The sequence below is a fragment of the Lonchura striata genome, chromosome 6 (genome assembly GCF_050655825.1).
Source record: "Lonchura striata isolate lonStrDom1 chromosome 6, ASM5065582v1, whole genome shotgun sequence".
NCBI lineage: Eukaryota > Metazoa > Chordata > Aves > Passeriformes > Estrildidae > Lonchura > Lonchura striata.
The window spans coordinates 4,626,663-4,651,378 of NC_140708.1; the positions used below are offsets into that span (position 1 = coordinate 4,626,663).

Here is a 24,716-nt window from a genome sequence, read left to right on the forward strand (position 1 = left end):
AGCTGAGAAGAGAATATTCCCTGTGTGGCAGCTCTGTCCTGAGTTTCCTCCATTTCTTTTTGTTTAGGTTGCGTCTTCTTGACTGACGTCACCTCACGGAGGCCGTGGTGATGCAGATAATAGCTTTCCTGAAGAAGCCTGGATGGAGATCTGGCTGCCAGGCCTGGCTGCCTAACCCAGGGAATTCAGGAGCAGTTGAGGTGGTGAGGTAGAGGTAGAGATACTTGGTCTAGCAAAGATCTTCCTTTGTTTGGCCAGCATAGTAGCAGGATAAGAATATAGATAGGCAGATAATAGCCAGCAACCCAAAAGAGGTAGCTGTGGTGTCAGTGTATTTCCATATTGCACTCATGTGTTTTTTTGGAGAAAAACTGGTGTTAGGCTTCAGTTCCTTTCTGCCTGGGCCCTTGAATGATTTGTCATGGTAACACATGACTTGTTCATTACCTTTGGGAATCGGCAGAGTATGCTTTGTGGATTATTAGGATGAGATGTTTAGTGCAGGTTTCCATCTTGCCTGTGGGCTGCTTAAAAAAAATTACCATCTATGTTAGCTAGTTTTTGAAAAAAAACAACTCTTGTGTTTTTCAAAGCTGGAGAGGAAGGGCTGGAAGCTCTTTGTTGTCAACTACCTTTAATCACTGCTGACAGGCCTCCTTCCTCCAACCAGCCCTTAGTCTGCTGCTGTCCCCAGGTGAGCTGCTGCCACCTTTAGGTAAATTGTTTGGCTCAGTTGCATAAGAATTCATCCATTTTGGCATCCAGGAGAGCAAGAGATGTTGTGACATCTTATTACCACCATCTCTATTTTGAAAGCAAAGGGTGCTGTTGCAAAACTGTTCCTGCACATGAATTAACGTTGCTCTAGAGATGGGATGGGTAATAAAAGTAAGGTCAGTGGCTGCACTTGTGTCCTGAAATCCACAGGCTTCCCTCTCCAGTCTCAGTGTCTTGGAATGCTAACACTGAAGGGAAGGGCAGGGTTTGTTTACTCTCCTGATCCACACTGTTGTATCTCAACATCAACACACACTCTTGCAGCAGGTATTTCCTCTTTGGGAGCCAGGCAGGTGATAGGCAGCACTTGCAGAGCAGGCAGAGCTGCCCGGATTTATTGCACCACTGCGTTCCTCAGCCCTGGTGAGGAATTGCAGTGCTCAGGTGCTGCTTTTTCTTCTGATTTTGTCATTCTTTTGATTAACCACTTCTGTGAGGGAGTTTTCAAATAAATGTATGGACGTTTTTTTAATGGCCTTAGGTTAAATGTAGTGTTCTCTTGAGGGTCTTTGTTTTCTAGTATAGAAAGCCCAAAACACTTACTATCTAGGGTTTTAACATACGACCAGTTCAAAGTTTCCTGGAGAACTGCATTACATTCCCTTTGCCACACCCCTGAGTCTGCCTTGCAGGCCCCTCCAGGGAAGCTGTTCATGGCTCCTCTTTTCTGAAGAGCAAAGAAGAAACCCTTTTTCTTTCTCCCTGTAACCCTTCCTTTCTGGCAGGCAGCAATGATGATCACCTTGCTGCCAGTTCTTAGCTTCACTGTTGGCTTTAAGAGGGTTTGCATGATGCTCTGAAGCTGCTGTTGGCTGTCAGACCATGGCACTGAGCCAGCCATGTGAAGCTGGCCAAGCTACCTCGTCTTTGAGCCAATGGACCAATTTCTTTGATACCCCCTGGTTTTTTCGTGTCTCTGTAGTTATAAAAACAAGCTTCTTTCCTTTGTGTCCCATTGTATGCTTTATTTTCACAGAGGAAGGAGATTTTTATATCTTTAGTGTTCTTCTACCTATCCCAAGAGATGCTAATTGTTCCTTTTAAAAAACTCATTAAGCTTATTTTCTTTACTGGCATTTAAAAGGATGAAAAGTAAAATCCCGTAATGAAAGTTAGACTTGCAGTGTACCTAAGCCCTGAAGCCGGGGAGAACTGCTCTTAGGCTGTGCTGCTGGGCTCTGAGGTCTCTTAAAAGATGACTTCTGCTTCTCTTTCTGCCCCTGACTGGTTTTGCAGTTGTTGGTGTGCTGTCTATGCCCTAATTCCTCCATCTGAAAATGTAGGAGCATGGAAAATATGCTGGGTTTGTAGGACCTGTGGAAAAGCACTCTCAAACACCAAGTTCTGTATCACAGTGCTCCACTAACGGGAAGGAAATAGAACTGCTACTTGTAACTAGGAGTGATGTTCTCAGTGTTGTACTTGTGTGGAGTTTGCCCACATCCCACAGCTCGTGCTCTCTCCCTTGTCTCCACAGCCCTTCTCACTGGCTTGGAGTCCTGGCACAAGTTGTTTACAGCAACAAGGCCTATCTCCAAGTCCTTGACTTCAGTGCAATCCATCTCAGCTGCCTGTCAGGGCTTATTGTGAACGTGCATCCTCCAATCAATCCCAGACAAGGGAGCCTGTCCTGTGTGCCAGATTCTCCTCCCTGCCTGCAGCAGGAAGTGCTGATTAGCTCTTCTTCCTGCTCCTTCTAGGCAGGTTGCAGGTTCCTGCACCCAGAGCTGTGCTTCACACACCTCCCAGGCATTGCTGTGTTCTGAGAGGTGGCTCTGACAAAACCAAGACCACCTCAGCAAATGCCGAAACATTTTTATTCACGAATCCATTACAAACTGTATGAGGCTTTCCAGCCCAGCCAATGCTTTGAAGAATTTGAGTTCTTGTGTGAGGATTGTAAAGCCCTGCAGAGATCTCTCTTCCACAAAGGTGGTTGCCACCTGCATTTTTCTTGTGTTAAGAACAGATATGCACAGGCTTTGTAGCAGGTTTAGAAAATCCCTCTTGGGTACCAAAATAAAATTCCTGCCATATATTTTAATTTTGCCTTCCTTCTTCATATCTCTTAAACAGTACTGGTGGCTTCTTTTACAAGATTCTAACTTGAGCCTGAACTTTTGGGGGTGTTGAGAGCATCTCTTTGGGATGCAAATGTGGAGGTCAGGAGCAACATATTTGCTGGAGAGTGCAGGTCCTACAGAATGCCCTATTGGAATTCTGTCTCTCCCAGAGCATCTCCTTGCAGGGAGAGTTTTTTTCCCCTCCATTTATCCTCTTAGCACTAACTGTTACAGCTCCCTGAGGCATAGATTGTTTGTGGGGGAATTGGAGCTGTGAGTGTCACCCAAATTAACTTTCAAAGAGAAGCTGCTGATAGAAGAGTTTCCTCTGGTGTTTCTTCCCGGAAATGTTTAGAGGTAGCAGACTGTCTTCTCCAGCTTGAGACCACTTCCTTCAATTAGATGTTATGGTGATTTGGGATCACTGGGAATGCTGGGGCATCTCCTGCTTTAATCCATTTTTGAGAACTTGATAGGGCCTGTAGGTGACACCTTTGAGGCTCCAATTTGCCTTGCTGCAGTTCATTTCTCTGTGTTAATTGTCAGCTGTCAGTCACTTACATGTACCTGTCAAAACCTTGTTATAACAGGCTCATCTAGCAGCTACGAAACAAAGGCAGCTGGTGAAGAGATGGTTCAGGGAACTGTACACACCTGTGACACAGAGCATTGCATTTAGGCTTGTCAGTTTTATTTACCTGGCATCGTAAGTACAAACCAGCCTCTCAAGGAAAGTGGCAAAATAGAAATTCCAGTGGCTTGCTGTATTATTCTCTGTTCAATTTTAGTTTCTCTTCTGGGAATTCACATAGTCACCTTTTGAGGGTTATCTGCCTTGATAGCTTTGTGTAGTGAATCTGTTCTCTTTTCCTGTTGTTGGAAAAACCTTTCTGGTACTGCACAGCTGTCAGCACAATAGAGCCACAAGAATTTATATATTTTTCTTTCCTTATGGGAGCAATAACAGTATTTTATTTGGAGGTTTTTTTTGTTGTTCCCTAGAGTCATTCACCACTGAAAAAACTCCTGTGCTGGGGTGGAGTACAGCAGCCCATTGCCCTTCACTCCGAGGAGCACACCCCAACAGAGGCCACTGAGAATTTTCTGTAATGTACAGTCCCTGCAAGACAAACAAGCACTCAGCTCCCTGTCTTGTGCAAATTCAACATGGATAAAATGAGCATAGTGGAGACACTTTTTTTCCTGCTGGGATATGAAGTTTGGTGTCATTTCTTAGGCCAGCTTGCTGCAGAAATGCAGGATGCCTAGGGAATGGGGAAATGCCCACACTTGGCTGTTTGTGTAATTACTGTGGGCTCAGCTGCACTCATTGCTGATGGAGAGCTCTTGGAGTGGGGTAGGAGGGAAGAATCCTTTCTGGGTTTGCTGTAATTAAGAATACATTTCAGTGAGCTGCATCTAGAGCTTGTGGCTGTCACCTGTGACTTATCCCACTTTGGTCTGAACTAGTCAGGAGAGGTTCTTAGACGCTCGGTTTTGCATCAAAATTAATTCCATAACGTTGGGATTGGTTTACTTTATCAAGACAAGAGACTTGTAAGAGCACTGCAGAAAAGTGTCTTTACTTGCCTTGTTTGATAATCTCGCTGCAGTGGTCAGGCTGTGTGGCCAAGAGTGTCAAGGGCCTCTGGGTAGCCTAAGAGCAGCTCATTTCCCTGTGGGACCCCAGTCTTTCAGTTTGACTGATGTTCCCATTGTAGCTCTGCTCCAGGCACTCCTCTGCAATCTGTTCTCGGAAGGATCAGTGCTGCTCCTTTGGCCACTATTTCCTGCAGTTAAGGCTCCTTAGCTGGTGTTTTCTGCCTGGAGGGAGCCATGGAGTGTGACTTGTGGAAGGAGCACAGATAACAAGCACCCATCTGTTCTTCTTTTCCATCCCTTCGGGATGTCCGGGTGTCCCTGGTTAGAATTCTTCTCTGGATAAGATAGTGGAGGTGTCACTGTGGGGCAGTCAGGGCAGAAAACAATAGCAGGTTAAGTCCAAAAAACAAGATTGATCAGTGACTACATCCCTGCTGTCAGTAAGGGGCAGAGCTGCTCTGGGGAGGTCAAGGCTGGAGCTGTAGCCCACGTCCCTTCAGCTCCTTCCTCTGATAAACTTCCAGGAGAGTAATCCCACTTGCTCTTCTGGAAGCCTGGAGTCAGAAGCTCCACTGAGAGGAAGGCTGCAAGAGCCACAGCCTGTACAAGGACTTCAAAGCCTCTGTCCCTTGAGTGGTGGCTCTTCCTTGGCTCAGTGGGATGTTCCAGTACTTCTTTTTCTGTATTTACTTTGTCATTCAGCTCCAGCCAGTGTCTTCGATGGGTGAGTAAAGAGGCATTGACTTATTTCTGTTTGCCATCTCTAAGGTTCACGGTGAGCCTTGGTATTCTTAGGTGAAAGATTGGAAAGTGGGAGAAATACCCCTTTTGTTTGAAGGTGATGTGAAATTCCTTCCAGTTAGATCCTTCTGTTACAGAGTGTGAAGTCTCCCATGCTGGAAGAACCTCTATTGCCAAGACACAGTGGGATTTTCCTCTCCCTTTGGAGGACAGACTCTATGAGTAGGCATTATGTTGCCTTTTCTCCTGCTTCCTTGACAAATCTGAACTGAATTTAGTGCCATAATGTAGTGCTGCTCCCTTTATTGCTTAGTTGTACTGAAGGAAGGATCTCTAGTTACACAATGCACCCAGGATTCATCTCTGCAGGATGGGGCACTCACCAGTGCTTGCTGGAGCCTGATTTTCCACTCAGTATAGCTGCTACCATGTCAGTCAGAGAACTAATGATAGCACCAAGCTTACAAATGGAAAAGCTTTGCTTCGAAGCTAGTGCTTGTCAGCCTCAATTGCTCTGGCCATGAAAGAAGCATTGAGGAGGAAAAGCCAGGAAAAATGAAAAGTAGTGAGCTGGTTACAGTTACAGTTTTGTGCAAATCCCCAAGTTTGAGGGGAGAGGCTGATCAGCCACTTCTCTATTTTTGTGGAATTTTTGTCTTAAAAACTCAGTTTAATTAATTCAAATGAAAAAAACTGTGCTGCCAAAGACTGCTTGGTGTCTACAGGGATGCTGGTGTGGGGCAGCACTGGCAGTCCAAAAGTGGCCGTGAGGATGTGCAGTGTTCCAAAGAGAACTGTCTGTTTTTTCTGCTTGTTTGCTTCCCCCTCACTCCTGCCAGCTCTCAGGGGAATGAAAGATGTGAGGGAATGCTACCTCAATTCCCCTGATGTGCCTTCTTCCAGTTCCCTCTGAGCTGTTGCATGTTCATCTCACTAAATTTTGCCTTTAAATTTAGGAGACAATGTAATCTCCCTAGGTGAGCATTCCCAGAGTCTGTCTACAAAGGATATTTCATAATTACATGAAAGCTAATGAGAGTGTTGGTATTTTTAGTGCTGCCCAGCTGGAAAGCTGACAGGGGATTCCTGCTTCACCTCATTTGGCTTTTAACACTGCAAAAACCTTTTTGTTTCAGTCAGTGACTCACCCTAAGGCCACACCAAATCCTCTTGTGGAAACCAAGGGAATGACACTGAGGGAAGCCCAGAGGATGCTCTGTTCTGTATTTTCCTTTTGGCAGAAATCAAACCAGCTTTTATAGGATGGGATCTACAGCACTGCTGCTGCTGTCTGTGGTAAGGACAGGCAAGCAGAGGCAGGTGAAAAGGAGACCTCAGGAACGAATGCCTGGTGGATCCCATCAGAGATTCCAATGTGCTGCATTCCCCTGTCTGCTGCTCAGGAGAACCAGGCTGGTTGTGGTGGCAGTGAATCAGCTCCTCTGTGTCTGAATCGTGGCACTTGAGATTCCTTCATAGCCCAGATCCACGCTCCCTGTGCCAGCTCTGCAGCACTCCTGACTCTGGCAGCTGTTCCTGCTTTTGTGCTTGATTTGAGACCCAGCAAAATGTATCTGTGGCTGAGGAAGGAATGAGAGATGTTGTATATGTGAGATAGCACATCTGAGGGACAGATATTTACAGAGGATGTAGCTAAATAAGAACAATTTTACGTCTATTCGCCGAAGCACTTGTAGCTTCCACTTTAAAGTCAGTGAAACAAATCAAAATAATGAACCAGGCTCATTTGTTTTTCTAATAGAAAGAGCATAGTATTCCTCCTTCACCCAAACTCCATCACAGTATTGTCAAAACAGCACAGTTTTAGAACTTCAAAAGAAATGTGCTGTGGAAAGTTAAGGTTGTTCCAGTCTAAGATGTATTTTGTCAGAGTGAATGGTTTTATTAGCCTAATTTTAGGAAATGATAATCAATTTTCCTTACTCGTGGCAGTATTAACATTCCTTTTGCTTGTCATGGATAAGTTATGCTTAATCAGGTATTAAATGTAAGGCAAAATGGAACCTCTGGACTTCCAGTGTCAAAGCTGCCAAATGAGGGTTAATTAGGAGGAGGTTGAAAATTTAATGAACACTTAAATTCTTCGTTTATGTTCTCCCTATGGTACTCTGATATTTTAATTATTTGCAGAAGATTCAGAAAGGCCTCTGAAAAGGGGCACACTCCTTGAGCACTGCATGGACAGACATGCACTTGCCAGAAAGTTTTCATGTCTTGCACCCACAAACACTTCACTCACAGACAGGTGATCTCCTGTGCAGAACAGGAGGGTTTGTGGGCATGCAAGAACACAGCTGTGTAGAGGGTTTAACGTGTTGCTCCTCAGAAGGCCCCAATCCAGACCTTCATGCCCTCTAGATTTTAAGATAATGATTAAAAAGGTTTGGCAGCTCAGCTGTGAGGGATGACACTGGCTGTGGGTGGGTTTTAAAAGAGGCTGCATGAACTGTTTGAGATATAGTCCTTTGTTCCAAGGCTGAGAGATTTACCAGTTTTGTGGTCGATTTCTCCAAACTGGGAGACTTCCCAGTGACTTCAGGAGGAACTTGCAGGTGCTCAGTGCTTGAACCAAAGGTTTGTTGTCCTAGGCTAGATCCCAGGGTGTATTTGCTATGGCAAAATCATTACCTGGATCTCAGATGTGCTTATATCTTGTTTTTTCCCTGTCAGCTAAGCAGCAGGTCAGACTGTTGTATAATGTTGTACGAGCTCTGTTAATTTACTTGTTCCTCCAAGACTTTTCAGGCGAGCTGTCAGAATTTTCCACAAGGCAATGAGTTTGCCGGTACCACCTTTTCTCCTCGGGGGTGAGAACAGATCACAATGGTTCTGTTAAGTCAGGGACAGAGAAAAAAAAAAAAAAACAGTTTTGTAATTGTCCATCAACAACTGGGTTTGATACCTATCAGCTGCTCTCTGTGTGTGTCCCAGCCCTGGACCCCTGCTCTGCCTACATCAGCCTGAACGAGCCCTGGAGGAACACGGAGCACCGCATCAACAGCTCGCACGGGCAGCCCACCTGCGACAGCGGCATCGACGGCGAGTGGTACCGCTTCACGGGCATGGCCGGCGACGCCATGCCCACCTTCTGCATCCCCGAGAACCACTGCGGCACCCACGCTCCCGTGTGGATGAACGGCAGCCACCCGCGCCCCGCCGACGGCATCGTGCGGCGCCAGGCCTGCGCCAGCTTCAGCGGCAACTGCTGCCTCTGGAACACCACCATCGAGGTCAAGGCCTGCCCGGGAGGGTACTACGTGTACCACCTCGCCAAGCCCAGCGTCTGCTTCCACGCCTACTGTGGCCGTAAGTCATCTCGTTTGGTCCCCCAGAGCCTGCCTGGCTTCCCCAGGTGGTGGTCTGTAGCATCACTGCTTTGTTCCTCTAGCAGGATTTTTCCACAGCTGACCTGGTCTCAGTGATTTAATGCTCCCTGTGGGCCCTGAGGCTTGCCTTGGCATGCTACCGAAGTCAAAATTTACATCTCTGATTTGCAGTAATTAAACTTGATCGTTTCTCAGCAGCTTCAGCAGGTCAGCTTTCCCAACGTGGGCCAGGATGCACACATGGTGGGAAGCTGAAGGGACAAATCCTGTGCTTTCCTTGCATGCTCAGGGCTTTGTGCTGACCTTGTTCTTGTCATGCCCTAGATTTTTATGACATCTGTGATGTAGTGGATTGCCAGGACTCCTGCCTGGACACTGGTGACTGCACGTGTTCCCCGGGTACGACACTCGGACCTGATGGCCAGACATGCCTTGGTAAGGGTGGAAATAAGCTGTGCCACTTGCTGATGGTTTTCTTCCTTCTGTTTCATTGCTCACATCTCAAATCCCTTGCCTTACGAAGCACTATAAAAAATGACATATCCTGAGAGGAGTTTTCCCTTTTGCTGCCTACAACTAGGACTATGATTCTGTAAATGGTTCCAAGATACGACATCCCATGACTGCATCCATTCTGGTGCCCCTGGAGCTCCGTGTTTGTGAGGCTGCATTTGCTTTCTGCATGGTTCAGCTGCTGAAGGCAGTAGCAGAGACTCTTTGCAAGCTCGTGGTGCAGGTTTCTGTGGTATCACTGTGGTACTCAGAAAGTGCTATGCAGTCTGGCATTAGAGATTTCCTCTCCCATGCTCTGTTGAATATCTCTCTTCCAAAAAAAGTTTTGCTGGCTGCTGTGGGGCTGCACACTAAACTCCATCATATTTCCTGCCCTTTGGGACATTGTCCAGGGCCTGGGGCTTGAGGAGACCCAAATACCTTTAAGTCCCATCACAGCTGCAATGGTTTTAGGCAGCATGACAAGGGGGAGCTGGCACTTGATGGCAGAGACCAGCATGGCCAGGAGGGAGGTGAGAGCAGAATGGGGAACATGGGCTTTGGAGATCTGTGGGGGAATCCCCATGAAGCTCTGAGGAGAGCTCTGTGGTTGTGTGTGGTGCTGGGGGAGAGCACCTGGACTGAGAGGTCGGGAAAATGATGGGACAAATAAAGGGGATGGGAAGGGAGTGGCTGCTGGGGAGCTGCAGAGCCACAGCAATTGATAGGAGGAGGTAAGGGAGAGAAGGGAGGAAAGGATGTTTGGGGGAAGAGGAATCTCATCTGTCACTTGATTTGGTGATGAAGCTGCAAGCAGAGCTGGTCCAGGAGGCTGTGTGGCAGGTCAGTCTGTTTCATAGGGGCTATACCTGACAATGCAGGCGTGGGTGGTTTCTTTCTTCACACACCTCATGTCTGTGAGCATCAGGGTGGGACCCACAGCCATTCCAGTGTGTGGAAGGAGCAGCCTGGTCCTGCTGCAGAGTTACACTTGCTCCCAGTGATTCTGGGGAAGGCTTTTGCTTAAGCATCTCCACTTGTCTGCAGCCAAGTGGCTGACTGAGCTCTCTGAGGTAATTAAAAGCATTTATTGGCTGCTTCTGTGCAAGCTTTCCAGTCACAGAAGTGCCCTTGACAAGCATTAGCACTCAGTGAATGTGTGGCAGGCTCAGAGGAAAGGATTTCCTGCAGCAGGGAGGCACACAAGAGTCCTGAGCCTGTCTGTGTGTGCTGTAGCTGCTTTCATCCCCCCCACAAGCAGGATTTCTGCACTGCCGCTTCTCCTCGAGATTCCCATGTGGCACAGCACCTCAGCTGGAATGATCACACTGGTTCCCCTACCTGCAGCCTCTCTTGTGTGGCTCCATAATCTTCCTAATAACTTTCTGTTGTGCTGAGTAATTGTGCAATTACAGCTCTGAGAGCAGCTATGTCCTCCTTTCGGAGAAACCAAATAAATCCCTGTTTGTCTTTCCTAAGCAGAGAATGTGCTTCCTTTCCCAGCTCCCCCAGAGAGAGGGACTGAAGCTGCTGCAGGAATGCAGCAGAGCAGCTGTGGCTGCCACATCCCTGGAAGTGTCCAAGGCCAGGTTGGATGGGGCTGGCCCAGCCTGGAATAATAGCAGTGGATGGAACAAGATGAGCTTTAAGGTCCCTTCCAACCCAGACCATTTTGTGAATGCTGAGCGTCTCTGTGCTTCTCCTCAGTACATTGGATGCTTTAAACCTCAGAGCAGAGCAGCTGATCCTGAGTTACATTTTCATTTAGGGGTTAAACGAGGTGGGGTTAAATAAGGTCTTTGTCTGTCACACATCCACCAACTCAGTGCATTGCCTTTCACTTCTTCAATGCCTGGATCCTCTAAGCCATGGTTCTACTAAGCCATGGTTAAAATCAGCTCAGCACTGTCCCAGTCCAGTCTCAAGACAACCAGCCTGCACTCCAAAAGTGCTGCTTGTCACTGGGGGAAGAGTGGGGACAGAGATCTGTGTATGCTGTAGAACTTGGAAGGATCAGTCAGGGGAATTTCTGGGCTCAACCCTTGGCCAAGACAATCTCTAGGCACTTCTAACAAGATCTCCATGCCTTTGCCAGTAGCCCTTTCCCTCTTCACCTTCTGTTTTTAAGCAGCTTTAGATTTATTTTTAGAAGGGAAAGTGTGGAGCCTGTCACATGTGTGAAATACAGAGTGTCTGTTTGAGTCTCCTGGGTATGCTTCCTGCCTCCCAAAGCAAGGTACCGGCCAAGCCTGTGGCTAAAAATAATCAATTCACGTTGCTTGTGGAAGGAGACACCACCAGCAGCTGCCAGCTGTGGGTACTGTGCATGTGTGGGTCCACAGATACCTGAGACAGCTCATCTCTGACCTGTTCAAATGGTACTTTTCTTTTTTCTTGGTTTTAAGCTTCTGACACCTAATAAATGCCATATTCTAAGCTGTTTTGATGAAGCCCCATGTGAACTTTAACTGATAACTTCAGCATCCTAGCCTGCCTAAGAGAAATCATTCATTTTGTGGCTCAGCAAGAGCAATGTTTGTCCCTTCATCTCTGTTTGATTTGCTTTTTGCACACAGAGATTAAATCAGGTTGAGGAATTAGAATATCAGAGAACAAATTACCTTTCAAAAAAAAAAAAAAAAGAAAAAAAAGGTCAGACAGACATAGCACCACTTTAGTCTTTAAAAAATAGTTAGGAGGAGTTTTCAGAGCTTTATCAAGAGATTCAAAAGCTACTATCAGTATTACTACTTGTAGTGGGATTATTCATTCCATTCCAGAGCTTGTTTTTTTTTCAGATGAAAATGAGTGTGAACAGAACAACGGGGGCTGCAGCGAGTTCTGTGTTAACCTGAAGAATTCCTTCCGCTGCGAGTGCGGGGTTGGGCGCACACTGGGAAGTGATGGGAAAACCTGTGAAGGTGAGGCTTCATCTACCACAGGCTGCTGGAACTATATAAATCATTCCCTTGCAGCACTGGCTCTCTCTTGGCTCCTTGCCCCTGGGATTAAATGTCACTGATATCACCTCTGTGCTTGCCAGAGGGGTTGATACTAAAATATCCCTCTAAGCAAGCAGAAAGAAATCTCCTTGTTGTTCTCGCTGCCTTGTCCATTTCTGTTAGGATTTACTTGTGTTTATCTCCGTGGGGGAAAGACAGCAGTGCATCTGCAAGATTGATTGTCTAGGCAGAACCTGTTGCTGGAGTTGTTGGGATTTGGCTCTGTAGATTTGTGGGGACAGATTTAGCAGCACTGGGTTTTGGCAGCTCACATGAGGTATGGGGTAATGCCATGACATTAGACTAGAGCACGAGGATCACTTTAGCCTCCCAGGATAGAGACTGAGGAGAGGGGGTGCCAATCTGCAGACAGAAGTTAAATTTGGGATTAGGGCAGCATTTTGCTCTTTGATGTCTATGGGCTCTTCTGCTTTGTGCAGCTGCCACAATTCCTTCACAGTGGTGGCACAGCCAGGTTGAAAACCCTTGATAAATTTAGACTGATGGCTTAAAGACCAAATTGTGGACCTGATGTGTTGTCACTAACAATATACAAACATCCCTGAGCAGAAAAAGCAAACCCAGCAGAAACTGATGTGTGCCTGATGTTTTCTGTGGTGAGCTGTGGAAAAACGCTGTACCTCCCCACAGCAAAGCTGCTGTGTGATGTTCACAGAAACTGTGGGGTCTCAGACAAGAAAAACAACTACAGATGTGTCTCACTTTTCAGTTACCCAAAAGAGCTAAATCTGCTCTCTGAGCTCTGCCGGTACATCACTCATCCAGGCAGTGACACTTTCCTGGGAAATGCTGCTGTGCAGAGTGCTCCTTAAGTACCTGTCAAGTTGTGTGGGGCCAAAAATGGTCTGTGGACTTTGTCCCTGTCACATCCAGCTCTGAGCTGCCGGGGCATCACATAAATGAGCTGTGCAATTTTTATTCCCAAGTGCTGCACTCTTCTGACGAGGCTGGAATAGTCTGTTTGGAAACTCATTTGTTTCTGCCATTCCCCAAGTTGGCTTTTAGGGCCTTTGATGTATCATTTAATTTCCCTTCTGTACGAAGGATGGTGCCTTTCACGAGTTTAACACTGCTGCTGGGGATTTTTACAAGCTTGTTAGTGAGTTTTATTTCTGAAGATGTATCCTCAGCTTTGTGAGCTGGTAGAGAATGGGATGTGAGATGTGAGCCACCTCACAGCTTGTTGCTAAAAAGAACAAATGCAAGAGATTTAGCTTGATTACCTGAGCTGGGGAGGCTGAGTAAGGTTGAAAGAATCTCAAAACTTACATTATGATGTTTTACCCATTGCTTTGACTCGTATGGGGTGTTTGGGCTGTTATTTTCCATGCATTGTATAGGATTGAGTATAGGATTTCCATTCTTTCCTGTACATTTCAGTGAAAGCCACAAAGTGATTTCTGATGGCAGGCTCAGGGAGAAATATTTTATATTTATGATTTGCTTATCTCATGTTCAGTTATTTTACTGAGAACAGTAGTACTCGTCTAGCATATTCATCTCAAAGGGTTAAAAAAATCAAGCAGTTAAGGTTATTTGAAAGAAAAAAATCATGATGCTCTACATGAGTAAAAATGTACAATTAAAAAAAGGGTATTCACCTCATTCTCTGGGAGACAAACTATTGCCTTTAATTGTAAAAGTACCATTTAAAAGGGGGTCTCCACCTCATTTTCTGGGAAAAACTGTTGCCTTTGAGCTGTATTGTTCAGACTGTTGGTTAGTCAGGGGTCTGTTCAGCCTGCAGGATGTGCTGATTTTCCCTTCTTTCCCAGAAATTGAAGGCTGTCACAATAACAACGGAGGCTGCAGCCATACCTGTATTGAAGTGGAAGGCACCTACCAGTGTGAATGTCCCAGGGGACTTGTTCTGTCAGAAGACAACCACACTTGCCAGGGTAGGTGAAGAAAATCTCCCCAGCAGCCTCTGTCCTCCAAGAGAATGTCTGGAGGAACTTTTCTTCCTGTTTTTGCTGTCTTCTCTTAGTCTGTCCTTCCCAGTTGGGTTAATGGAGCTTTGTTACTAATGACAGTCTATCCAAAGATGAGAGCCTGAAGATGTTGCTCTTCTCTCCAGGCAGGAGAACAGCCACAGGGCCCAGTTTGGGTGCATCTTGCATCACATTAATTGTGGGGCAGTGTTCCCTTACGACTAATACTGCTCAGCATTGTGTTTGCAGTTTGTTTTCACTAACAGGACAGGACTGCTGGGGTACAATCCTTGAGCTTTTATTGCAGCATCGGCCTCTTTACATGGTTGAGACAATAGGAAGATGGCAGAAGCTCATGTACAGCCAGCAGCAGCCAAAGATTTCTTTGTTACAGAGCATTTTAAAAGCTTTTGAGCCAATAGAACATTGCTAAAGCTTACAGACAATTGTTCTAGCCAATGGCTAGAAGCACATGTACACCTGCTTCACACAGTGCTTGCTTGCCTTCTTTCTATTAACAATGCACAATAATTCATTATTAAGCTTAAAACCTTCTACTACCTTGCTAAGCATATTTTCCTACAGTTTTAAGGTCTCTTTTAGCCAAGCCTAAAACTCAAGCTATGTCCTTGCTTGGTATAGCTATGTAACTCTCTGCTTTCAGACTTTGCAGCTGTAGCTAGTTCTCTGTTCTTTCAGTTTCTTAGGCCTGCTTTTACAGCCTTCTGGAAGTCATCTTACCTCTCCTATTTCCTACAAACATCTCCCATAATACTGCTCTGTGCACACCCCTGACAAATTTATGTTGTTAGAGCTGGCATTTTCCAGGCTTCAAACTTCAAACTCTCAGCTAAAGCAGTCCAGTCAGTCCCTTCCAAGAACAGGGTTAAAGAGAGAGGCATGTTTTTTTCCAAGTATGTCAATCCAGTAAGCATTCCTGTGCCATGAAGCAGGGCAGTAGCTTTGCTAGTAGGTGCTCCTGCTGCCCCTTGGAAAAGTGCCCAGGATGGCATCCAAAAATTGACTGTTGCTTCTGCTGTGTAGGGGCCAGGGCAGCGTTATCCTTGGAGAACCTTCCATCTGAACTTTCCACAGGGAGTCCTTGATGCTGAGTCACTTGTGCCTATGGTATGCACATGGAATAAACAAGCTCCCTGGTTTTTGCAAAGATTTCTTATGCAAATACATCCAGGCTACCAGCAGTCTGGTGTTGCCTGGTGTGCTCAGAGAACCTCCTGCAGTCTGATGTGCCACAGAGTGCCCAGACATCAGTGGGAGGGACACAATTCAGGCTTTGTGGTGGCCAAAAGGGCAGGTATACCTCAGAGAGGAAGTTGGAATGGTTCTGCTTGATGGATTTTCTGCTTTTTAAGCTTTTTAAAAGGCAGGGCTCCCAAGGGTGAGCATTGCCCACTTGGAATCCAGCAGTGCTGGTGGGGAGGTGGGGGTAGGGGTTTCCAAGAGCTGTGATCACACTCTCTGATTCAAAGTCTGATTGATGGATACAGGCCAGAACAGAGCAATGTTTTTCAGTCCTGAGCCCCTGAGGCAGCCCCAGGCAGGGTTGGAAATTCTGGATTTCCCAGCCAGAGTTTCTGCTGCTGATGAGGCTGTGCTAATGAGAGCAGCAGCACTGGTGGGAGCCAGGCTGAGGCTTAGGCTACAGCATCTCATAAAGTGAAATTGCCTGTACTTTTGCATTCATCAATTTATGTCCCCATGCTGTGGCCTGCAATTCTGAGCAGATATGGAACTGTACCACACCATTTTTTGTGGCACCTTATCAGGTTTATGTTGGTTCAATTAACAGTGCAGGGTAGGCACAGTAGCCTGAAGCAATTGAATCTACAGACTCTCTACCCTCCTCTGCACTGTCTCCACATTCAGAACAAACATTAATAGTCTTTAACAGAAATCACAGTCTACAGGCTGCAGTTTTTCCATAAAGATACCAGCCAGCAAAATACTTGGAATTTTGCAGATCATCCTAGAATTTTGCAGCCCATCCTAGTATCCCACCTCTTCCTGAAGAGTAGGGATGAGATGCTCTTTCCCCCATCCCCTACCAAAATTTTTGTGCAGCTAAGCAGGGTTTATGTTTGTAGTGGGTCAGGGCTCCCCAGTGCCAGACAACCTGTTCTGCTGAGCAGTCTGTGCAGGGAGATAACCTCTGCTCCAAGCAGCAGCACTTTGAAAGGCCAAGGAAGGAGCCAGAGGCTGGAATATGGTGCCAATAACAATGGCAGGCAGAGAAATGAGTGTTGGACTCGCCACAGAAGCTTCCTCCCAGGCACAGGTGCTCAGAGGCATTGGTGCAAAACAGAGCTTAAAGTAGAAATGAGGAGGCTTTCCCAGTTCTCACAGGTGCTCTGAGAAGTAAGAGGTGAATAACTAAAATGTTTGACTGTCACTGTTTACCCAAATAGCCACGAGTTGGCTTGAGTCAAGAGGTTTCCTTTACTTGTTTCTGTGTCCAGGAGGGCACACAGCTCCTGCAGCTCCAGAGCACAGGGAAAACGGAATCTTTTATTTCTCCCATTTTGTGTCAGTCAAAGACATGTAGAAACAGCAGGATCCTGAACTAAATCAGTCCTGAACTTCAGAGAATTGCAGTTGGGATCCAAATCTCTTGCCCTGAATGTCACCTTTATAAAAGCACTACATATTCTTATTTATCAAGGAGTGCTAGAACAGCAAGTCTTTAAATCCAGATGGAACCAATCAGTTCTGCAAAGGATGTTCCTCTCTCTCTGCATTATGCTGTGTTCTCCAAGTTCCTTTGTCTGCTCCTGAGCCATTTAACATGCTCAGTTATTCCCACTTGCCTTCTGCTGCCAGTGGAGGGAAGGTTAAGGTAATTTTTCGTCCTTTAAGCTTCTGTTCTAACCCAGCAGTGTCATTATGGGAACATATTGCTTTGGGAACTCTGCATACATTTTAGCGTATCGCTTTGAAATGATCAACTTTTAATCAAAAATCCTCCCTGAAGGTACTCAGAGGCTGCTGTAAATACCTGAGCTGGGACAGGGAAATTTTTAAAGGGGATTTAAATGCCTGTTTTAACAGTGTGCCTTATTTCAAATATCCAGAATCTTAAATTATATAATTAAGGATTGAAATTAAGGGAAGGCAGGCCACAGGAATGTCAAGGACTGGTGCTGCAATTAATTTTGGCAAAAATCTCGGGAAACTGGTATGTTTGCAAAATGGTTTTGTCGTGGCACTTCAAAATATAATAAATGTAAATCCTGCAAAAGGTTTCTTTCTTCTAGCTGAAACCAGAATATATGCCACCAGTATGTTTGTCCTGTCTCCAACTGAACTGAATAACCCCAAGGAATATATATACAGCAACTACTTTTTTAGTGAAGATTATTTTCTTTTCCTTCCTTTTTTTATTTTGTTCATTTTCTCCTGCTTACTATGTAATGAAATTTTAATTTAAAAAATTCACACGGAGGCCTGTATTAAAATTTAAAGGTTGGAAGGGAGGTGGAATGAGTGAGCTAATTGGGTTTGTTTGTCAGAGCTAGGTTTATTGCTTATAAAAAGATTATTATGGCTTTTTGAGGTGTTTCCCTTTTAGCTCAGAATCTATATGGAATTACTCTGCCTTGTTTCAGCATGTTCCGGGTTTGATGTAAAATCTGATTAAGGGTCTTAAAAAAATGGCTTTGCCTGGGGCATCGTGAATTTGATACCCATATCTGGCAAAGGCTCTTCCCAGGACATCACAGTGCAAGATCTATCAACCAAATCTGTGCTGAGTGTTAAGTGAAGCTGGAAAGCACAGCTACGTTTCAGCTGCAAGTGCAGTGATTGTCTTCATTGTTTTCTGAGGCATTGCTGTGGCTGGAGAATTTGGAGCAGTGGCAGCTCTGGTTTGTGTTGTGGAGTGGGAATGCAAGATGGGTAGTTAGGTTACTGTGGTAGGATCATTATCATAAATGCTATCTATGATTCCAATTTTATTCCCCTGATTATATCTGGTCTAGCCCTTCTCCAGCTCACCTGTAGGTTTGTGGCACACACTGTTGTTCTGGGGACTTCTCTTGCAGTTCCAGTGCTGTGCAAGTCCAGCTCTATTGAGGTGAGCATCCCAAAGGACCTGGTTGGAGGCCTGGACCTTTCCCTCATCAACACTTCATGCAAAGGCGTGTCCAATGGCACTCATGTCAACATCCATTTCTCCCTGAAGTCCTGTGGTACCGTTGTAGATGTACGTATACCTACTGCCCAGTCTCTGGGATTTGGGGATTTGGCTGTGGCTTATTTGGGGAACAAAGCTGATTTATCTGCACCCTCAGAGCTGTTTTCTGTGTTGCCATGCAGCTGCCCTCAGAGTAGACCTGGACTGGCTTTCCAAAGTCAGCTTGTTCCATCCCCCCTCCAGCAGTGTGTGTCTGACAGCATGGGTGCTGCTTTCTGCTTGCCTCCTGCTTCACCAGGGTAGAAGGTAGAAGTGTCCCCACTCTTCATCCTTCTGCTGAGACAGATTCTGATAATATTTGAAAGGTTAAACTGGCAACTGGACAATGGCTCACCGTAGCAGAAGTGTGGTGCATTGTAGCTGCCAGCAGGCCTTAGCTGGTCTGTGAGGATGAGCAGCATCATTCTGGTTGTGGGCTGTAAATTCACAAGGTGGACCTTCAGTGGCTACTCCGAGTGTCAGCCCAGGGAGGTCTTTCTCAGCGATCTCCCCTTTCTTTGCTGTAGGTAATCAATGATAAAATCATTGCCACCAACCTGGTGACTGGCTTGCCCAAGCAGACGCCGGGGAGCAATGGGGACATCATTGTGCGCACCAGCAAGCTGCTGATCCCCGTGACCTGCGAGTTCCCGCGCCGCTACACCATCTCCGAGGGCTACGTGCCCAACCTCAAGAACTCTCCCTTGGAAATCATGAGCCGCAACCAGGGCGTCTTCCCCTTCACTCTGGAGATCTTCAAGGACAAAGACTTTGATGAGCCCTACAGGGGTGATCTTCCCACCCTCAAGCTTCGGGACTCCCTGTACTTTGGGATTGAGCCCTTGGTGCACGTCAGTGGACTGGAGACGCTGGTGGAGAGCTGCTTTGCCACTCCCACCTCCAAAATTGATGAGATCCTGAAGTACTACCTGATTCAAGATGGGTGAGTTCATTGTTCCCTCTCTTACTGGCAATTTAGAGGTAATTGGCAGTGGGGTTGAGTTGTCTGTGTGATGCAGGAAACACTATCCCCCTCTCCACAGCAGCCTGTCTGTCCTGGTCGTAGCAATCACCAGCAGCCATCAGGCTGAAACCACATGTCCCATCAAAAGTAATTGGGAGAAACAGTGGGAGGCAGTGAAAGAGGTTCCTCTGAGTGCAGCCTTTACAGGATGTATTTCCCTGTCACTAGCCTTGTGGATAATTGAGCTGGCTCCTGTAGAAAAGATTCTCTTTCCTGATATCCTCTCTCTGCCAAGCCAATGTGCAAAACCCCTATGGCCCTGTGCTGCTGCCAGGCAGCTGCTGCAGCAACTGGAGTGAGTTTCTTAATTATCTCATAATGGCCTTATTATAGCACGAGCCAGAAGAGCCCATTGCTAGTCCTGGTAGGAGCTGCAGGAGAATCCCTTGCTTTGCTCTCTGTGATGCCTGTCAGTGCAATAAACTTAGAGTCTTTCAGTTTGGCTGAAATTTTTTAGGTATTTGGAGTTAGTGATTATTCTAGGATATGCTAAAAATAAGTTTGTGCAGATCTGTGGGTTCACTGTTGTAGTGGTTTTTGCATCAGAGGTTTGGGGAGCCTTGCTGTGGGTCAGCTGTGGCTCCTGAGATGATCTCCCTTTTCAGACACTTCTTTGGGTGCTGGAATGGCTGTGCCATGCTGCAGCATTGCTGTGGAGCGTTTGCATCCAGCTGCTTAACCAGAGGAAATGTCATAGTTGTGAGGCAGTCTGCTGTTCTTTAGGGAGGGAAATCAGCCAAAGGAATATCTAAGACATACCCAAGAGTTGTAGCCTGAGAGTCAAGGGACAGTGCTTGTGTAAATCCTGTATGTTGCCTGCCAGACCGTGTAATGATGACAACAATCATGTCCTCAGCTGCCAGACTAAATCATCCACTGTTACAGCTGCTGCTAGCAAGTCCTGTGTGGTTGTCTAGTAGCAAAAGGGCCCTGCAATGTAAAGTACCCAAAATTACTGCTTTTATTCCCTTCTGACAGAGGAATCAGCATTAGTGTGCTCTCCCTCCATGCTAAGCTGCAGTCCTTCTGTGCCCAACATTTCTGGGCTTTATGAGCAGATCTGTAATGGAAAAATTGATTTTATCAACTGCCTGGCTTGGCTGTTCCATGGACCTTTCTCAGAGTCAAGGCCTCAAATATTCATTCCTTTCTCCCCATGAATGAAAATGATGGGATTCAAAACAGCAGCTAAAACCTGAGCTGCATAAAGAAAGGAGAAGGCAGGAAATGTCATCTCTTGAATTCACCCCAGAACTGGTTGGAGGATTTATGGCACCAGCAGTCCCTTGGTACCTGCAGAGGGCATTAAAACTTCACTGAAGGGAAAAATGCTCCACTCTGCAGCCATCACTGCAGGCTCCAGTGATTCAAAATTGAATTACCTGAATGCACTGTTAAGTTGTCCCTGCTCCAGACTCTTCTGTAATAATTCAGTTTCCTCCTAGAAATCCAGTCCCAAAAGCCCATGGCAATAAAGATAGGGTTTTTTATCAGTTTATATAGGATCAGACCTGCAAGAGTTAACTGCATAATCCAAGGGGAAACACTGTTTATATTGGAGGGGGATATACCTTGGTCTGAGGAATGGGAAATTCCCTCTGCTGCTCTTTCTCTGTTAATTCCCTGCCTTCTGAGAACAAAGTGGAACAAAGGCAGTGACCGATGGCACAGCTGATAAACACTGGAGCTTTCTGGGGCATCTGGAGCCAGGTCATGTCACTGCTGAGCTCAGAAGCTGTGGTTCAGCAGAGCACGGGGTGGTTAAGGTAGTTCCATTGCAGAGCTCATCTTATGTCTCAGGCTGCCCTGTTTGCTAGGCTGAGGTGGATATTTCATTGTGCAAGCCTTCCTTTCAGCCTTGCAACCCTGCATAAGAGGGTCAGAGCACAGCTGCCACGGCACTGCTGCTCTGCTCCCCAAACCTAAGCACATTCTGCACAGGGATAGGGTGGTTTTCCCCATATCCTGACCAGGCCCACCCCTTTTCCTTCCGTACCTGTCTCTTCTCACCTCTCCAAAGTGGGCAGCAGGGTCTCTGGGGTTTTTCCTAGGAGAATGGGATGTAGTCTGGCCCCACAAATGCAAAAGGACTTGCCCATGTGACTCATGAGGTGTCTGTGCTGGTTTTGTGTATGTATCTCTGATTCATTTCTGGTGTTCTTCCACTTTCCCTCTCCCTAGCCCCAGATCAGTAGGTTTCCTTCCACCAGTGTGGAGAACCTTTGGAGAACCTGGGGTTTAGGAGTCAGTTTGATCCAGTGTCTAATAATCATCACAGTTTATGTGCTCACAAATGAGAACATGCCTGTGAATTGACTTCATGGCCCAGAGCTTGGCCACTCACCTATGAAAAGTCTTTAACTGTCATTCCTTATGATCATATGCCTTGTTTAAAAAGGAATTTTGGCAACTTAGAGATTCCAAAACGTTCCAGTGAAGGCAGAACTGCTCTTTTACAGCTGAACATGGCAGACATCAGAGTTGCTGACAATGCCATGCACATTTCTTGTGTAAAGATGGGAGCTGAAGCTTGCTGCAAGAGCAAGGATTTGAGCTACACCAGTACCTTTTGTCACTTCCACCACTGCTTTGGTTTTGTTGTTTTTTGTTGGTTTTTTTATATATCTTTCAAAGTCCACATTTTTGGCATTAACTTGCTAGAAAGGACAAGCTACATTGCAATGCAATTTCACAGCAGCATCAGAACCTCTCAAGATGCCCAAGGCTTTGCAATAATCAGCAGTAATTATTGAGCCACCATAATTTTGTCTGTCAAACTCTAAATAGGCTGCAGTAGTTTATAAATACACTGTACCTGGAATGTAGCTTGTTATAAAAGCAGTTTATTTTCTTGCAGTTCTGTGACCTCTCTTACTTGCTTGCATTGCTAGCAATGGAAAAACTGAAATTATAAATTTTTGGTGTAGTGCATTTAAGCTATTTGACCAAATCCAGCAGGAAGAAAAACGTAAATGATATAAAGCAAAGTAAACCTAGATTTTTGTTGTTTCCATCATCTGTCATATTTTAGTAATGTGAGTGCAGGCTGATTCATTTTAAGCATAATTTATGTGCATATCTATGTGTATACAGTGAGTGCACGGCACATTCTGTAGTGTATAACACTGCAGGCTGTTGCACAGGGAGGTGAAATGAGGACAGACTTGCCTGCAGCTCGCTGGCAGTCCCTCTCTGAGGGACTGGGCCACGTCCTGCCAGCCCTCTGCTGCTGAGCTGTTCCCTGTCTGGAGATGCTATTAGCAGTGCTGCTGGTTTTCCCCATCATTCCTGACTTTTCTCCTGTGGCCAAAGAGGAAGTAGCAGAAATGGTAGCTGAGCCTGAGAGAACCAATCCCTCCTTTTCTTTCTCTGGTTAAGTAGGCTGGAATGTCTTTTCTCTTTCTTTTTTCCATTTCTGGGAAACCCATTAAAGCCTCTCCCTCTGCTCTCCTCAGCTGTGTTTCTGATGATTCTGTGAAGCAGTACACGTCAAAGGACCATCTTGCCAAGCACTTCCAGGTTCCTGTGTTCAAGTTTGTGGGCAAAGACAACAAGGTAAGATCAAAACTCAACTCTTAGATATTTCATCAGCTTTGATATGACTGAGGAGCCTCAGCACCAAGCTGGAAAAGGGTATGAAATGGCTGGCCCAAGGCAGGTTCTGCTGTGCCTGTTCCAGCAGTTACACCTTACAGGAGTTTGAGAAAGGTAGTTCAGGAGAGATTGATAAAAACAACTAAAATTAAAATATGAAGGACAGTTTTGGAACATCAGTGCCACAGCGGACTAAAATTGTTGTTGCCTCCAGGGTGGTGTTGGTGGCCCCTTGTTTGCTGGGTGAGAGAAGTGTTCTCAGTCACATTTCACAGTGCCCTTTCTTTAAAACAACACCGTTTTTAGTTTGGGATCTCTTCAGCCTTCTCTAGCTCTCATGAGTTCAGATGCCAGCACTCCAGACAGAAGGCCACTATACTGTTTAATTCAATGTGAAACCAGGCTGTCTCTCTAGGGCAGCAGCTCTGTAGTGGGAAGACAGTGGAAGGATAATGCCATTTTCCTAATGCAAATAGCTTTCCTTTCTGTGTTGGAGGAAATTGGATCTTCCAGTCATTGCTATGCTCAGCCAACACTGCCTGCTCCAAAAAGCATAAAGCTGCTGCTCCAGCTACTGGAGAGCCCCAGTAGGGTTAAAACAGATGAGATCTTCTAAAATTCAGAAATTTTCCTTGGCTTTCTGATTACCCCTGCTGCCTCCAACCTGCATCCTCCCATCCTGCACAATGGATTCTGCTTCAAACCTCTCCAAGTCTTTGTGGCTGCTGCTTGCAGGGATCTTGCTTGCTCTCCTGGTCATTTACAGGGCAGGGAGCAGCAATCCTGTCACTGCCTGTGCTGTGACAGGAGAAAAGGCAGCTGGCTCCTTGCTCTTTGCATTCTTCTTCTTCCCTCAGCTTACCCTCTCAATACCCTGTGTTTTCCTCCTTCTTCCCCTTGGTTTCCTGGCTTTGTTTGCCCAGCTCACTTGAAATTCTCTTGCACGTCTCCATCAATCCGTGCGAGGCTCGCATTCTCGACACGCAGCTTCTACCAGTCCCCATGAGCTCTTCGAGCTGATTCCTGCTGTTTTCATCCCTTCATCTGGAGGGTCATTTCACACCATCCTATTCCCTGTCTCCCTGCTCTTGCCTCTGAGACCTCAGCCAGGCTCTCTGCAGAGAGCGCCCAGGAAACAGCCGGAGCGGCCGTTCTGGCCGCGGGCGGCGATGCTGGACACGAACCATGTGCCACAGGAATGCTGTGGCACTGGCCCTGGCAGCAGTGCCAGTGGTCAGAGCTGTGCACTGACCCTCCTGCTGTGTCCCCACCTCAGGAGGTGTTCCTGCACTGCCGCATCCTCGTGTGCGGCGCGCTGGACGAGACCTCGCGCTGCGCCCAGGGCTGCCGGAGACGCGTGCGCAGGTCGGCCGAGCAACAGGAGGAGCAGCAGGACAAGGAATCTGTTCACGTGTCAAACCACATCCTGACAGGAGGCCCCATCAGGATCGACTTTGATGACTGACACCCACCCTCTGGAACAGCATCCCTGGCCTTCCTTATCACTGCCTTCTGTTGTGGTGGTTGAGAAACCACAGGTATTTGTTAAAGCCCCGCTTGAACCTGAGGACTCATTTCCTTAACTCTGTGGTGATTATTTGTCAAGTGGTTTGGGCCCATGAGGCAGCCCTTGGAGTGTGACCCAGACTGCAGAACAGTTTGCTTTTATCTGCATTTCTTCCCAACAATCCTTTAGCTGCAGGGACCCTGTTTCTTTGCAGGCCAGAAATGTTACCCAACTTTGCCTTTCCCTACATCCACCTACAGGCCCTAGGACTGTTTGTCCTTGACTAAACAAATGTTATCCAAGCCCTTCTTGCATCAGACAGTACAAATAGTATCATAGATGAGTGTGTTTGCTGTGCAGCTCTGTGAGTGATGCTGGAGATTTCAGGTGATTGTTAATAAAAACATGTGTAAAATATATCTCATC

At 46.3% G+C, this 24,716-nt stretch overlaps 1 protein-coding gene across 5 annotated transcripts; it reads left to right on the plus strand.

Annotated features, from left to right (window-relative positions):
• The first annotated feature begins 68 nt into the window (after nt 1–68).
• Nucleotides 69–24,709, plus strand: OIT3 (oncoprotein induced transcript 3). 5 transcript variants are annotated; one of them, XM_085583903.1, is made up of 9 exons: nt 69–208; nt 8,136–8,510; nt 8,855–8,965; nt 11,821–11,943; nt 13,821–13,943; nt 18,035–18,195; nt 18,693–19,108; nt 22,645–22,744; nt 24,060–24,709. In XM_085583903.1, exons 2-9 carry the CDS (start codon nt 8,267–8,269, stop codon nt 24,246–24,248), a joined length of 1,467 nt encoding a protein of 488 aa, XP_085440029.1. In that variant the 5' UTR covers nt 69–208; nt 8,136–8,266; the 3' UTR covers nt 24,249–24,709. The 5 variants fall into 5 exon arrangements, with proteins under 5 accessions (XP_085440029.1, XP_085440028.1, XP_085440030.1 ...); XM_085583902.1 differs by having other exon boundaries at nt 74–214; XM_085583904.1 differs by having other exon boundaries at nt 74–203.
• The last annotated feature ends 7 nt before the right edge of the window (nt 24,710–24,716 follow it).

What these genes read in the sequence shown, in the direction of transcription:
- OIT3 (XM_021543871.3), top strand. Translation starts at nt 5,103, where the DNA reads ATGTTCCAGTACTTCTTTTTCTGTATTTACTTTGTCATTCAGCTCCAG. An exon ending in TGATGGCCAGACATGCCTTG is followed by an intron (nt 8,966 to 11,820) that starts GTAAGGGTGGAA and finishes TTTTTTTTTCAG; the next exon opens with ATGAAAATGAGTGTGAACAG. An exon ending in TTGTGGGCAAAGACAACAAG is followed by an intron (nt 22,745 to 24,059) that starts GTAAGATCAAAA and finishes TCCCCACCTCAG; the next exon opens with GAGGTGTTCCTGCACTGCCG.